General features: G+C 43.9%; 1 protein-coding gene across 1 annotated transcript; it reads right to left on the bottom strand.

The window, feature by feature from the left end:
- Positions 1-12,076: 12,076 nt before the first annotated feature.
- On the bottom strand, positions 12,077-15,784 carry LOC142467316 (protein NYNRIN-like). Its single transcript, XM_075572840.1, has one exon. The coding sequence runs from the start codon at positions 15,782-15,784 to the stop codon at positions 12,083-12,085; it is 3,702 nt and encodes a 1,233-aa protein (XP_075428955.1). The 3' UTR covers positions 12,077-12,082.
- Between the last annotated feature and the right edge of the window lie 1,395 nt (positions 15,785-17,179).

Here is a 17,179-nt window from a genome sequence, read left to right on the forward strand (position 1 = left end):
TGTGTACATTTTTAATAAATTACCAATCACTAATCCCTGGTGTGCATTTGTGCATTTTTTTTCACCTTGTTTTGCAGGGGGGATCACCTTGAAGTAGGAGCTTCTGGGGAGACGCTCTATGTGCATGCTGCAAAGGGATTATCCATATTTCAACATAGCACGAGCGCTGAATATCCTGCTTTTTCTACTTCCATTAATAAAAAGTGTTCATGGTATACATATCACTGTCTGTTTGATATATGGATTATTTCACATACATATTGTATTTAATACTTTGTCCTTTTTGCAGTTTATTTGGGGTTACTGTTCATTGTCTTATTGCTGTCTTGCTGAATATTTAATATATGATTTAGATTCATAATCTATTATATTTATAATTTAGGTTTTTCCTTTTGTATTTTATTTTTTGTATTTAATTATAAAGTTTGGTTTTTAGTTTTTTTATGTTATATCTATTTATCAGTGTTTATTATTCATTTTTCCATTTCTGTTGCTTTTTACATTGCCAGATATTTACTGGTTTCCTAGTTTTAGTTATTATGGATATCCATTCAAGTTGCTATTTATGTTACCAATAGCTTTGTTTTTAAATATATGTATTTTATGTCTTGCACATAATGTGTTGTATTTCATCTTTAGCCAGTAGTGATTTTTCTTTATTGGTTTATTCTTATAACTCATTATCTGTGTTAGAAGGAGTGGTTTCTAATTCCAAGTTATTTATTTGGTTCTATTATGCATCAGGTGAGTCTTCGTTGACACAGCAAGTATTTTCTAAACCAATCAGATACTGAGTACCACCTTATAAGAATCACATGTGGCTATTCCTGTTACTCTTAGATAAAGTCCTATTACTAGGACGAAACGCATCAGAGTTACTTTGTAGCATGTTTAAATATTTGTAGTGCACATAAAAAATTTCATTTTTATACTAATTGCTGCATTTTTTCTAATCAACTATTATAGCTTATACTGGAATAAGTAGGATTGGTGCAGGGGGAGGCAACACAAAAAGGGGGGGAGAGAATGGTAGGGAATAAGGTCAATAACTTTTGAGGTACAGTATGCTGGGGAAAGGTGAAATACAGTACATGATAAAGACAGAATTTGCCCACCTTAGCCTCTACCTATAATATTGCAATTATACCTCGGAGGTAGAGGCGTCAGGTAATAATACTGATGATAGCAGATTACAGCATATAACCAATTTGCCTTAAATGCTGAGGCTGAGCTCTGACTCACTAATCTCCACAAATTAACACCCCATGTGAGAAAGGTGTAATAATGTTTGGTGTCTCAAGCCTCTTGCAGACCAAATATTGGCTACTAGTGCCAAACTGGAAGTTTAAATACAGCAGTGGCAAGCATATGTGGAGGTGCCTGGAACTGAGGAGCAAGGTAAGTAGCTGTTTTGTAGAGGGAAATTATTTTACTCTCATAGAGAAAATAGCACCCATACCCAGTCCATCACGTCCCACACTCCCGTTGAAACTGCCAGCGCTGGAATTTGGGGGTGTGGCGTGGAGTACTGGTGGACTCTGTGGAGACACCTATACATCTTTCTGCCATCCTAGAAATGTCTAGCAGTGGGGCGTAAAATTGTTGCTCTCACAGTATTTAATCAAGTACAGTCTAAACAAAGTGAGGAAGGTGTTGAATGACCTTAAAGAAGTAGTGTCTTACATAAAGCTGGTTCCATCTGCACTGTCTCCCACAATTTATTGTTGTTTTATTGTTATATTGTTCTTTTGTTTACTGTTTAATACATTATTTTGTAATACTTCTTTGCTTCATGAAACAAATTGAACACAAAAAAGTAAACACTTCATACAATGCTATGTTCCAAAAGCTGTATATCAAAACAATTTTAATGTTGCCAATTTAGGAAACAGCTGACCAGTTTTCACTACTGATGGAGTGTGAATGGTTTATTCACATTTGCACTTTGGTAAGAAATGATTGGCATCGACAAGTGGGCAACTACTCTAAGGGCCTCATGCAGTAAGCCCCGATAAGGCTTTTTCGGCATTTTATAGCCGTTTTTTGCCCTCCTGATTCAGTAAGCCCCGATAAGTGGGAATTATCGGCAACTTTTCTGCCGAAAAAAATTTTTTCGCCACCCGGCTGCCGATAAGCCACATATCGGGACTTTTTTTTCCCGCCTGAATTCAGTAAGCCCCGATCAGCTTTTCGGTGCTGATCGGCAGGCCAGATTGGAGATTTTATGGCCAATCCAGCCCGCCAACTAAAGTTGGCAACTAGCTGAAGGAGAAGCATCGGCAAGGGCGACACTTAGAAAAAATCAGCCCTTTTTCCTGCCTGTGATTGATGCAGGGGGTCTCCGGAGCTGATACCCGCACCGGAGCCCCCCGGCATGCATGCGAGGCAGGAAAAAGGCATTTAAAAGCCACTTCATTACCTTAGCGGCTAACCGCTAAGGCAATGAAGGGGTTAACCCACCGTGGCAGCGTTATTGTGGGTAGCGGGGTTGGGTGAGGGGGGTATTTGGCCCTGGGTGTGAGTTTAGGACTTGCGGGGGGGTTGCGGGGGCACTTAACCCCTTCACGACCGTAGCAGTTAATACCGCTACGGTCCTGAAGGGGTTAAGGCCTCCCGCTACCCACCCGCAAGCCCTAAACTACCACCGTTGGGGCTAATACCCCTTTCACCCACCCCCACTAGCCACAATATTAAAATAATTACACACCCCAGCCCCACAATAACTACATAAATAAATAATTAAAGAAATATATATATATATATATATATATATATATATATATATATATATATATATATATATATATATATATAAACCCAACAACACCTATACCCCCCTAACATACTGTATAGTAATGGGTACAATGACTATTATCCACAAAAGGATAATAGTGCAGTTGTCCATTTACAATACATACACAACAATAAAGACATTAAATACATGTAGCACTCACCCATGTGCGGCTGCCACGATGAAGGCCATCCTCATCTTCATCCTGCCCATGCCCCATCCGTTTCTGCAAAACAGACACAATAATTAAAACATTCTATGTAATGTCCCCTAACCCCTTAATCACCATAACGGTTATTAACCGCTACAGTCATTAAGGGGTTAACCCACCATCACCCACATACCCTCTCCCACTAACCCCCCCAACCCTGAGGCCCAACCACCCTCACCCACTATCCACAGGGGAGTACTACCAAATACCCTTGGGGCCTATACCCCCTCCCCCAGCACATACAGTACAATAATGAGCCAAATAACTATTATCCACATAGGTATAATACATTATTTGGCCATTATTAAACACATTCAATACCGTTAAAATGTAAAGAAAATTGTACTAACCTCATCAATAAGAAGTCTCCGTCGCCAGCATCATCCTTGGGGTCCGTTGCCAACATTATAAATAGCCACAACATTTGAATATCATTAACATAACACTGAACCCCTTAATCACCTTATCGGGTACTAACCTGAAAGGTAATTAAGGGGTGAAGCCATCCTGCAATGCCTACAACAGTTATGCATAACATCCTCAGTGAAATAAATACCCATTGCCTAACCAAATTCCATTTAATCATTCAATCTGTAGGCTCACATGCCTCATAAAACATTGCATTTACAGTGTATACATGTAGCATAACATGTAAACTGCATGTACACGCTGCAAATCAATGTTAACAATACAATAATCCCACTCAAATCGCCATACATCACAAGAAGTATATTATTTAATCCAATAAACTCACCATCAATGAATTAACACACATCAATTACATCCCTAAACAATTAAAATACCATCCATACCAATTACACAATGAACTAAAGCTATCCTAACAGAGAACCACTTCAAAACATAGAAAAAAGTACACCAACAATTACAATATACTAAAGCAAGGCTTTCCATAACCTACTGTACGGCCTAGAAGCCCAAAACTTACATCTCTCTAATAATAAAATACATTTAGCACACATCAATGCATAGCCACAATGATTAACAATACAGAATATCAAGCTTTAACAACAGTATCATTTCTTACCCTGTATATATATATGTAGACATACATACATACATACATACAGTGGCAACAAATGATATGCATTTAAAAAAATGAACACATGAAAAAGCAACAAAAAACACAGTTACATTCAATACATTTCTTTCTTAAACTTACCATTACTTGCCCCCACCGACTCCCGTTGATCAGCTTACTCACGAACCAATCCACGACACCATCCACGACACCATCCACGACACAATCCAGGAACAGGAAACCATGAAAGAAAAAAACATTACAAATTAAACATTAAAATAATACAACATGACAATCAAGGGTTGTACTAGTTTTATTCTTAGTGAATCTGTATTAAAATACCTTGTTCCGGGGTCTTCTTGACGTCCGGTGCCACGCCCTGGTCTTCAATCTTCAGGAGGAGGTCCTTCCTCCTCGGCGTCTGGCTTCAAAATGAGATGACATAGGCTTTTATAGGCCTATGACGTCACATTTGTCGTCATATGGTTCCCACGGCCCTGATTGGGCCGTGAAAACCATGTGTTTTGGCCGATGTGAAAAAATTTGATGACGTCACTTAAAGGCAATGCCAGCACAGCCAATCAGAATGGCTTTGCTGCAATTGCCTTTAAGAAAACGTCATGAAATGACACATGGCCGGACTCACATGGTACTTGAACCAATCAGAGTAGGGATGGAGTTCCCACGCTCTGATTGGCTGGCTTACCATGTGAGTCCGGCCATGTGTCATTTCATGACGTTTTCTTAAAGGCAATTGCAGCAAAGCCATTCTGATTGGCTGTGCTGGCATTGCCTTTAAGTGACGTCATCAAATTTTTTCACATCGGCCAAAACACATGGTTTTCACGGCCCAATCAGGGCCGTGGGAACTATATGACAACAAATGTGACGTCATAGGCCTATAAAAGCCTATGTCGTCTCATTTTGAAGCCAGACGCCGAGGAGGAAGGACCTCCTCCTGAAGATTGAAGACCAGGGCGTGGCACCGGACGTCAAGAAGACCCCGGAACAAGGTATTTTAATACAGATTCACGAAGAATAAAACTAGTACAACCCTTGATTGTCATGTTTTATTATTTTAATGTTTAATTTGTTATGTTTTTTTCTTTTATGGGTTCCTGTTCCTGGATCGTGTCGTCGATTGTTTCGTGAATTTCTTCGTGGCTTGGTTCCTGGATTGGTTCCTGCACTTGTTCTTGGATTGGTTCCTGGTTTGGTTCGTGGATTTGTTCCTGGATTGTGTCGTGGATGGTGTCGTGGATTGGTTCGTGAGTAAGCTGATCAACGGGAGTCGGTGGGGGCAAGTAATGGTAAGTTAAATAAAGAAATGTTCTTAATGTAACTGTTTTTTTTGTTGCTTTGTCATGTTTTCATTTTTTATAATGCATATCATTTCTTCCCACTGTATGTATGTCTGTATGTATGTGTACAGATATATATACAGGGTAAGAAATGATAGTGTTGTTAAAGCTTCTTATTCTGTATTGTTAATCATTGTGGCTATGCATTGATGTGTGCTAAATGTATTTTATTATTAGAGAGATGTAAGTTTTGGGCTTCTAGGCCGTACAGTAGGTTATGGAAAGCCTTGCTTTAGTATATTGTAATTGTTGGTGTACTTTTTTCTATGTTTTGAAGTGGTTCTCTGTTAGGATAGCTTTAGTTCATTGTGTAATTGGTATGGATGGTATTTTAATTGTTTAGGGATGTAATTGATGTGTGTTAATTCATTGATGGTGAGTTTATTGGATTAAATAATATACTTCTTGTGATGTATGGCGATTTGAGTGGGATTATTGTATTGTTAACATTGATTTGCAGCGTGTACATGCAGTTTACATGTTATGCTACATGTATACACTGTAAATGCAATGTTTTATGAGGCATGTGAGCCTACAGATTGAATGATTAAATGGAATTTGGTTAGGCAATGGGTATTTATTTCACTGAGGATGTTATGCATAACTGTTGTAGGCATTGCAGGATGGCTTCACCCCTTAATTACCTTTCAGGTTAGTACCCGATAAGGTGATTAAGGGGTTCAGTGTTATGTTAATGATATTCAAATGTTGTGGCTATTTATAATGTTGGCAACGGACCCCAAGGATGATGCTGGCGACGGAGACTTCTTATTGATGAGGTTAGTACAATTTTCTTTACATTTTAACGGTATTGAATGTGTTTAATAATGGCCAAATAATGTATTATACCTATGTGGATAATAGTTATTTGGCTCATTATTGTACTGTTTGTGCTGGGGGAGGGGGTATTAGGCCCAAGGGTATTTGGTAGGACTCCCCTGTGGGTATTGGGTGAAGGTGGTTGGGGGGCTTTGTGGGGGAGGGTATGTGGGTGATGGTGGCTTAACCCCTTAATAACTGTAGCGGTTAATAACCGCTATGGTGATGAAGGGGTTAGGGGACATTAATTTGGATGTTGTAATTCTTGTGTTTGTTTTGCAGAAGCGGATGGGGCATGGGCAGGATGAAGATGAGGATGGCCTTCATCGTGGCAGTGGGACATGGGTGAGTGCTATATGTATTTAAAGTCTTTATTGTTGTGTATGTATTTTAAATGGACAACTGCACTATTATCCATTTGTGGATAATAGTCATTCTGCCCATTACTATACTGTATGTTGTGTATTGCTGCTATGTTTATTGGGGGCATTTGTCCCCAATAAACATGCTACTATGCGTTAACCCCTTCATTGCCTTAGCGGCTATCCGCTATGGTAATGAAGCAGCATTAATGTATTTTAATAATATTGTGCGGAAGCAGGAGGCCCCCTGAGCTGAAGCGCATTTATTTGTGGCTCAGAGACCCCCTGCCTCCCGAATTACAGGCCCCGGTTTGGGCCATCGGTTACAGTGTGGACGCCATGTTTATTGCGGGGACGCTATAAACATGGCGGCGACGCTGCCACCCGATGACACATACCGGGGCCTGTAACTCGGGAAGCAGGGGGTCCCTGCTCCACAAAGCAATGCGGTTCAGCTCAGGGGACCCCCTGCTCACTGTACAGTATAATTAAAAAGACATTCATGCTGCTTCATTACCGTTGCACATAGCCGCCAAGGTAAGGAACGAGTCTTTATTGATGTGTGTGTGTTTTATTTATACTGTACATGTGCAGAGGGTCTCCGGAGCAGAACCGCGTTGGTTTGAGGTCCGGGGACCCCCTGCCCCCCGAGATACAGGCCCCTTTATGGGGTGCCGGTATCCCTCTGGTTTGTTTACAGGTCGCGGTCACGTGATCGGGACCTTTAAATGCCGAGGGATACCGGCACCTCATAAAGGGGCCTGTATCTCGGGGGGCAGGGTTTCCCCGGACCTCAAACCAACGCGGTTCAGCTCCGAAGACCCCCTGCACATGTACACTATGAGTAAAAGTTGTTTTTAAATACTTTTTTTGGTGCCGATGTTTGCGCTGAGAGAGCGGCTTGTCTCTCTCAGCTGCAAACATCTATCGGCACCAAAGGCTTATCGGGAGCCTTATCGGGAGCCAGGCTATATCACCACAGCTCATCGGCAGCTTTGCTTTCGCAGTGCTTCGGCAGGGATCGGAAGGATTCAGCCCTTACTGAATACTGCGAGGGCAAATCGCCCAAAAAAAGCCTTTTCGCAATTCGTGCCGAACATTTTGTATCGGGGCTTACTGCATGAGGCCCTAAATGTCATTCAGATGTGTTTCTAATCTCCTAATCCACAGGCAATGATCGAGTGATAGGGGCTCTGTACAATGCAGGTTTTCAGTGTATTGCTGGCATGTATTGAAACCTTTATGTAACTGGGGCTCGCCACAAACAGGACGGGACCCAGAGGCCAAGGTGGGGATTTGTAAACATCGACTTGAAGCGAGAGGCCACGTCTGCTGTGCAGGTTCGCCAGTCAGGGTTAGGAGAAGTAAGGTAGAAGATATATGCACCACGCTTGAGGGTAGGAGACTGGAGGGTAGTTGAGGTCACATGGTCGAGGGTAGTAGAAAGTATAGTGGTAGATATCCAAGCCAAGGTCGAGGATTGCAGAGGTCCAGGAAGTAGGGCAGGGATCCGTGGTCAAGGTAACTTGAATGCAAGATAAGAGCACAAGGCAGTGTACGGCAAGCAGACGTTTGTGTACAGCACTTCCTCACTAGGTAGAGACTACTATGCTCAGCCGATATGGAGCTGCGATCGCTGAGCATATAAAGGCAGTCGAACCAATGGGTTGAGAGGTATACAGCTGCAACAGATGATTGACTCTTGATTGTAGAGCCAATCCAAGACAAGGAGCCCAGCTGAAAACGATAATCACGATCAGACTACTTGATTGTCACGGGGTGGAGATAGCACTGCAGTTGTCCTAGAGGAATCAGCTGTTCTGCTGTTAGTGCTAACTTGTGTTTGTATCCTACGGCTGACAACCCCTGGATTGCACCTGCGCACGATTTATTCAGTGCGAGATGCGTCACCGGGAGCCTCACGAGACACTTCACGGAGGTGTGACCTAAGTCCGATCCTCAAACTTTTGTTAAAAGATTATTACACAGGCAGAGGACGTGTCATACCCATTAGGTGGAAGGAGGGTTGGACAACTAATGATGAAATACTCCAGCAGTGTGCATATACAGTTTCCTCCACATGTATCCTTGCTTTCCACACAGCACACTCATTCTCTTTTATTCCACCAAATGTGGGGGTGACTACTATAATACTAAAGTAAACACTTAATAGACTGGTTTCTCAAAATAAAGTTTATTACAAAAATATTAAATATTTTGTATACAATATACTGTACACTATTTCAGAACGTACTGTAATACCAATGTGTGTTGCTCTTCCCCCAGTGTTTAGTGCTCGTGGGTGACAATAACTCAAGTGTAGCCAAGGTTTGATAAAGTCAAGGATGCCAAGATGGCAGTATTGTCCTTCAAAGTATCCAAAAGGAAGTACGACCAGGATCTAGCACTTTCCAGTCCTTTCTGATGTCAGAGCTGGAGGAAGGGTCAGAGGCAGGCTTCACGTGGGTGGTGAATGGGGTCTTCCCCATTGCCTCCTCCCCCTGGTGGAGTAAAATATGAAATTCTGGCTACAGTTTTAAAGGAAAAAAAGTCATTTAATACACACTTCAGAATTTTGGACATTCTATTGTACTGCACCGACACACTTTATTCGAGCAAATACCCGGTATGTACCTGGCAGATACCTGGAATGCGCCACTCCTCACCTCTGACAAGCCCCGTTGTGTTTGCCTTCCCAGCCTGGGTTCATGCCTGGCTGATGGGCGGCTGATCTGTTAAATGATAATGATTAGGATTTAATAGGCTGCAATGCTTCGCGTGTCTACCAGATGGCATAAATTCATGAATTGTTATGCAGTATATATATATATATATACTGTGCATTATTGCAGCCAGCGGGAATAAAATGCTTCTAATGAGGTCGTGAATCTCACTATATCAGGGTCTCTCTCTTCAGTCACTTGCTCCAAATTCACTCATGCATGCGCTAGCTCACTAAGAAAGATTCTGACACAAAGTTCAGCTTCAATCTCAGTACATGCGTTATCCCAGGGGTAACACAGGAACTGCTGCTTTATTATTCAGCTCACAAAGTTTATGTAGCATAGCAATGGGGCGAGCCAAGGGTTGGGCTTAAGCTGCTTATATCTTGATCCGGGACACTCTTTCATCTCTCATTGGTGTACATTCCTTCATGCATGGGTGCGTGATCAGCTCGTGAGTCAGCTCGTGCTGATAAGCCAGTTGTTTGTACATTCTTCACATTCTTCATCAGCCGGATGTCTCCATTACAGGATAATCTCAGGGTGTGTTCCCGGATACAGGCACCATCTTTACTGTACAATATCTGTTTGCATTGCTGAGTTGCATAACTTTCGGAATAATGGATAAACATATATTCACATAATATTTTCTACCCTCACAATCCCCCCTTGAATTTATGTTTATTCGTTCACTCCCTAGGGGATACAAGCTGTCCTACGATGTGGGGAATGGGTAAAGGACTTCTTCACTTGACTACTGGCACAATACATCCCTAACAGATGTTCATACCTTCCATCAAGACTGTCAACATCGTAGGAGTCTCTTTCCCCAGATACCTTGAACCTCACAATAGAGAATTACGCATAATATATTTCGGGGGCCTTCGGATAGGCATATCCGACTTAGCTTTAGTTTGCAAAAATGATTCCAGTTCACTTCCTGTATTCATCATTGTTTCTGCTCCGACCACTTTATACATTAGTTTCCGATAAAGAGGGATGACACAGCAAAGCACAAGGATAGCAAAGACAAATAAACATAACAAAATCAATCCAATAGTCGTGAGAATTGACTTCCAGCCTCCAGTCCAATCTGCCAGCCAGTTGGCCCAGCTGGTATCCACCCCTGAATTTCTCTTAACCTCTGCCGCTAGATCCCTGAACTGGTTTAATGCTTTGACCGTCTTTCCATCTATCACAGAGTTTTCTGGGATAAACGTGCAACATTCTTCTCCAAACATTGAACATACCCCCCCTTTCTCTGCTAAAAGCATATCCAAGGCCATTCGATTCTGAAGAGTCATTCGGGTATTTGGTCCTAGTTCCTCAATTATACCTTGGAAAGCGTCCCTACTATAATTGATAAATCTCTGTTGGTTGTAATACAGATAATTGATCCAATCAACATTTTTATTAATTTGTACTTGGGGAACCATTGATGCGAATCCAGCAAGAATTTGGTCTTGGGCCTTAAATTCGTCAGGGACCCCCCTTGGGACCCCTATGGCATCTCTATATACCAGATTATCACTTTGCAGGGCTGTTGCTATACTTCTTTTTGATCTCGACAGAGAGAGAGACTTCCTGAATAGGCACTGCTCTTCTGGTTCCCATGGGAGTATTCTGAAAGGCATAACTACCTTAACTAATGCACACTGTCCTTGCCACACTGGAGGTAGAATATTTCGGAGTTTACCATTTCCGCATAACCAATATATATCAAGCATATGGCCAGTGTGATCCTGGAGGTCGGCAGAAGGTATAGACGAGTTAGAAACGCAAAACCCTGGGTTAAATCTTCCTAGGTTTGTCCCCGTATCGTTATTTGCTATAAAGCATGTATAATTTCCGTTATGTACTATAACTTCCCTAGGGGGTTTAACGCTGGTTTTCAGGGATACCAGTGGTCTTAACTCTGGACAGTCAGTAGAGTTCTTACCTCTTAATAGAGTAATCAGGCATTCTGTTTCATTGTCGGAGAGTAACAGGGGAACCGTAGTTAAATGAGCATTAGCGGCTGCACAGGCTATACAGCTGACATTCTGGCCAGAACTTTTAACCGTATATTTTACCCATTCTAGCCACAGATTCTTCCTAACATCTGTCTGTGTTTCTATTCGGAATACATCTTCCCATGTCAAGCCCGGAATAGGTAATACCTCTTGAATTCGGGCATCTAATTTTTCTTTATTACTAGGTCGGGAGGTTGGTGACACGGGTCTACTGTTAGTATTTTTCAACTCCAGTTGTCCCATCTTTCTGGTGAGAGCACCCCCGTACATACCAAGCACATATTTTCCCATATCTCCTTCTGAAGGATTTTCCAATTGTAAATAAAAGGGCAGACAATCTTGTCGTGCATTATTTTTGCATCTGGTAGGATCCCAAGATCCCTTAGCGAGAGTTAAACGGGTAAGGAGAGATTTCCCGTTCTTGTCTTTTCTATCCAGTCCCCCCTTTGGCCTGTACGCCCAATCGTTTCCTGTGTTCCATCCTACATTTGACCAGGAGGAGCACCATTCGTTCCCTGTACTGGTGACACACAGATATATCTGGGCCTGCTTATTTTCAGGGGATCTCGAATTATATGATGGATCGTAATGGTAATTAATATCGTTAAGGGACCAGACAGAGTAATTGGGCAGAATACTACCGCAATCTGCAATATTACAGAAATCAGTTGTAAAGGTTTGTAGGGGCAGGGAGGTGTTTACCCAGAAAGTGATTGGGGCAGCTTCAACAGTGATCATTAGTGTAATGATAAAAAGGATATACATTATGGAGCTTCAACGGAAGACTTCTTGCAGTGAGAGGCGTGTATCCACGGTCCCTTCCCTTCAAGCTTCACTGCTGTAGGTGTGATCAGCAGAACTCGATATGGACCTTCAAATCTGGGCTCCAAACAATCGGGTCTCACGTGTTTCTTTAGGTACACGCTATCCCCAGGTAGAAAGGGGTGTACCGTGTCTCCTGTGGACTCTGGAAGAGAAGCAGACACTACAGAACGAGAGTTAGACAATTCTTGAGCAAGTGAAATTACAAATTGTACTACTTTATCTTGACCCTTTTGTAATTCCTGACTATCTATCTCTGGTATCCGGGGAGGGGACCCAAATAGGACTTCATATGGGGTAAGCCCATGCTTGGCCTGGGGCGTGTGTCTGACATGATATAACGCTATAGGCAATAGATCTGGCCAAGGGAGGGGGTGATCTTGACTCATCTTAAGTAGTTTGGTCTTCAGTGTGCCGTTCATCCTTTCCACCTTTCCCGAACTTTGTGGGTGATAGGGAGTGTGGAGTCCTTGATGAGATCCCAACATAAACCATAGTTCCCCAAAAATAGAGGCTGTGAACGCCGGTCCTTGGTCACTTTCGATCACTTCAGGTATACCAAACCTGCATGCTATTTCGATAAGCATTTTCTTCGCTGTCACCCTTGCCGTCATGTTCTTGACTGGGTAAGCTTCGGGCCATCCTGAAAACAAATCCACTACTACCAATACATACTCGTATCCCCCGGCCGGGGGCATGTGAATATGGTCCACTTGGATTCTCTGCCATGGGTAGTCGGGCTTGGCTAAATGCTGGGTGGGTACGGTCTGTGTGCTGCTGGGATTACAGGTCTGACAAACCTGACAGGCTCGGTTGTATGCGGCCAATGTGGTACTGATTCCAGGAGCATGGTAGAATTTTCTCACATATGCTAGGGCTTGATTCTTTCCTCGGTGTGTGGCCCCATGTGCCCATGTTGCTACAGCTGGATACATTCTTCTTGGAAGACAGTATACATTATCCTTTTTCCACAGACCAGTTTTCTTTTCCACGGTCGCCCCATCTTTCCTCCACTGCTTCTTTTCCTCTGATAATACTTTTGCCTGTTCCTGTTGTAGTTTAACAACTGGAGGTCGTGCTGTATTAATTTCGGGAAACTCTTCAGCCTTGATTTGTGCCTCTGTTTCCTCCCGTTGTTTCTTTTCTTGTGCCCGCGTGCTTACCATTGCTACTTCCATGTCTTCCATGGCTAGCCATCTCTCTGACACAGATCCCAAGGCAGCTTGTTTGGCGGCTTGGTCAGCTAATTGATTTCCTCTTGTTTCCGTGTTGTCCACTTTTCCATGTGCCTTGACCTTGAGAACCGCTACCTGGATAGGTAGCCCCATAGCATGCATAAGTCCTTGGATAAGGGTGGCATGCTTCACCGGTGTTCCTGAGGAGGTTATGAATCCTCTATTTCTCCAGATGGTACCAAAATCATGGGCAATGCCAAAAGCATATCGTGAGTCTGTTCTTATATTCACCCTTTTTCCTTCTGCCATCTCCAATGCTGTTTGTAACGCAATCAATTCCGCTTCTTGGGCTGACCTGCTTGGTGGCAATGCTTCAGCGTAGAGAATCTCTTTCTCCGTGGTGACGGCGAAACCGGTATGAAATCTGCCGCTATCATCGGCATACCTTGAGCCATCTGTCCAGAGTTCTAGGTCAGCGCCTGGAATCGCAGTAGTAGACATATTCTGTGGTTCTGACGTGTCTTGCTGTAAAGTGAGTAAACAGTCATGGGGGGACATCGTTGAGGGGGGGGGGTTCGGTTCTTCCAGTGGTTCCTCTCCCCCCTTTGGGATATGAGGCAGAAGAGTTGCCGGGTTGATAGTGGTACATCGTTGAAAAGAAACGTAAGACGGAAGAAGCAATGAGCACTGAAGTCTCAAATGGCGTTGATGCGAGAGATGTCGAGGTAATGTCAGCGAGAGAACAGCAGCCAAGTCATGTGGAGCTTGTATAATAACATCATGTCCGAGAGTGATGTCCGCCACTTTATCCAGCAGTACTTGGGCGGAATGGGCGGCTTTGAGACAACTCGGAGAAGTACGTGCGACCGGATCCAGCCTGCAGGAGTAGTAACCGACAGGGCGCTGTTTTTCCTGATGGGATTGTGTAAGAACTCCAGAAGCATGGCCTTCCTGCTCGGACACATATAGATTGAATGGCTTGGTATAATCTGGAAGGCCCAGTGCTGGTGCACTTGAAATGGCTTCCTTCAGAAGATTGAAACAGCGTTGATATAATTGATAGGCAACTGGGTCGGCCACATCGTCTTCCTTGGGGCCAGTTTTCAGCGCATCATACAACGGTTGCATAAGCCTGGAGGCGTCAGGTATCCATTGTCTACAGTATGTGATAAGTCCAAGAAATGACTGTAGTTGGCTGATCGTGGATGGATAGGAGACAGATACAATAGCTTGTTTTCTTTCATCTGTCAGATGTCGGATTCCTTGTGATATACAATGTCCCAGAAAAACAACTTTAGGGAGACACCATTGGAGTTTCGATTTGGAGACTTTGCATTGGATAGAGGACAGATGTTGCAGCAGAGAGATAGAGAGTAATTCCATCTGTTGGCCGTCAATCGGGCCACATAGTAGAAGGTCATCAACATACTGGAGTAGCGTAGCTTCAGGGTGAGCTAACACCCATGGTGTAAGAGAGAGTTTCAAAGCTTGGGAAAACTGGTTAGGGCTATTCTGGGCCCCTTGGGGTATTCTTGTCCATGTCAGTTGAGCTCCTTGGAAAGTAAAAGAAAATAAAAATTGGGAGTCCACATGAAGGGGAACACTGAAAAAAGCATTGGCCAGGTCTATAACTGTGAAGAGACTGGCCTCGGGAGGGACTCCGCTGAGGAGAGTATTCGGATTGGGGACAACAGGGGTTTCCAATATGGTTGCTGCATTGACAGCACGCAGATCTTGTACCAATCGATATTTATCAGGTTGGCCTTTGACACTTTTCTTCTTGACAGGAAACAGAGGAGTATTGCAAGGTGAAGTGCAATACCTGAGCACCCCTTTCTCCAAATATGCATGAATTTGTATCTTCAAACTGGCTTCCTGTGCAGCTTTGAGAGGGTATTGCGGGATTCTTGGGTAAGGAACTCCAGATTTCATCTGTACAACCACTGGGGGAACGGGAAGAAGCCCCACATCCTCAGGTCCCACAGACCATAAACTTGAAGGAACGTGATCTTCAATATGGCTCGGGAAGCCAGTGTCAGGGTTTGATTGTTCTTGTAGGAACATCAATGGTAGAGCTTTGAGAACACAGATATCCGCCGGTGTGTCTTCACCATCGGGACGGTGTAGAGTTAGTTGCATACCGTACTCATCGTAGGAGATATTGGCCCTTAATCTTTGTAAAATATCGGATCCCAGTAAATTTAGGGGACAGGTGTTCGAGACCAGAAATCTAGCAGCGACTTCTGAGAACGGTCCGAGAGGTACAGGAACAGTAAGGCGGCTGTTTTGCGGTTTTCCCTCTACCCCCATTGATGTCATCCAATCATCGGAAAGTTCTACAGTGGGGGGAAGCAATTTTTTGGATATAACAGACGTGGACGCCCCTGAGTCCACCAGGAAATCCATAGGGACCTCTGCTACTGTGAGAGTGACTTTCCCACAAACAGCAGTTTGCCCCACTGCTGCCATGGCGGTCCCAGGTTGTCCCCCCTTTCAGGACCGGGGCGGAGGTCCCTCTGGTAGTTGGTCTGGTCTGGGCTTCCTGCAGTCTCTCCTGATATGTCCAACTATTCCACAGTTCCAGCAAGTTGGTCTGCCTTGGCTGCGGCCTCCTTCATTTTGTCTCCTGTCTTGCCGAGGTCCATTATTTGGGTAGTATCCTTGTTGGGGTGTGGATTGTGCATAGAAGGGGGGATAAGGTGCGTAGGCCGGGGCAGGGGCAAGGTAGGGGTACGGCTGTGGGTAAGGAGGGAAAGGAGGGGGCGGCGGGTATGGATTATTACTGGGGGGCGGGAAAGGGGCAGGCGGTGGAGAGAAGGATGCAGGTGCGGGAGGCGGGGCAGTAAGAGATGGACATAAAACTGCATCCGTGCATTCATTTTCTTGCATCATCAGAGCGAGTGCTTTCTTTTTCCCTTTGTCTTTTAGTTCCTTCGCTTGTGATCGGGCAAACCCTTTAGCTACTAATATAGCGTCTTGCAATGTTCCACCAATACAATCTGGGCGTATTGACATAATCTTGTCTTTCAGCTGTTCATTGAGTCCATCTATAAAAGCCTTAGTCAGGATCATACGGTGAGCCTTGGCTTGAGTGGCGAAGCCAAGATCTTCGAACAGTATTTTAATCCTGGAGCCGTACTGTTCCACAGATTCATCCGTTTGTTGTGTAATTTCTTGGAGTGAGCCCTGTAACTCTGTGAGTGCTTCCTGGGCCCAGAGTTTGAGTTGTTGACAATAAGTGAGTCCCGAGGAGTATGTATCAGTAGGTTGTGACTGACTTTGGTCAAATGCCGGGGCCATCAGTGGCAGGAAACTGTCTGTGCATCTAATCTCCGTGAGAGATTGTAGATCCTGCCAGGTGCATCCGTAGGTTTTCTGTATCTGGCACATTCGTCTGTAGAACGGCATAGGTTGTTTCTCCGGGTCAGGTAGACCAGACACCAGAGTGGAAACTTGTGTAGGGTTGAACGTAACATACTGAAGACCAAGCTTGGATGTGTTATGTGTCGTATTATTGGTTTGGCCTTCTGCCGTGGGCTCCGTTTTTATAGCTGATATCCCTTGGGTATGATAAATCTGGGAACCGGGAAGTGGGGGCACAGCCGAGGGCACTATATCTGAAAGTGGGCCCTTGGATTGCAAAGCTGACCTAAGGATTGGTATTCTATCGGGATCATCAGTGACTATTCTGATCTCTGAGAGTGTGGTAGGTTGGGTGGCCACAAATTCTAATATGGTAGATATGATAGTATTTACAGCAGGTTCGGGTGGGTACCTAAATAACCCCGTGGACACCAAGGGGAAAGCAACAGAGGAGATTCCGCGCTCAGCACAGGCCTGGTCCGACAAATGAATAAGGGTATT

Source organism: Ascaphus truei, chromosome 16 (assembly GCF_040206685.1).
Source record: "Ascaphus truei isolate aAscTru1 chromosome 16, aAscTru1.hap1, whole genome shotgun sequence".
Classification (NCBI taxonomy): Eukaryota; Metazoa; Chordata; class Amphibia; order Anura; family Ascaphidae; genus Ascaphus; species Ascaphus truei.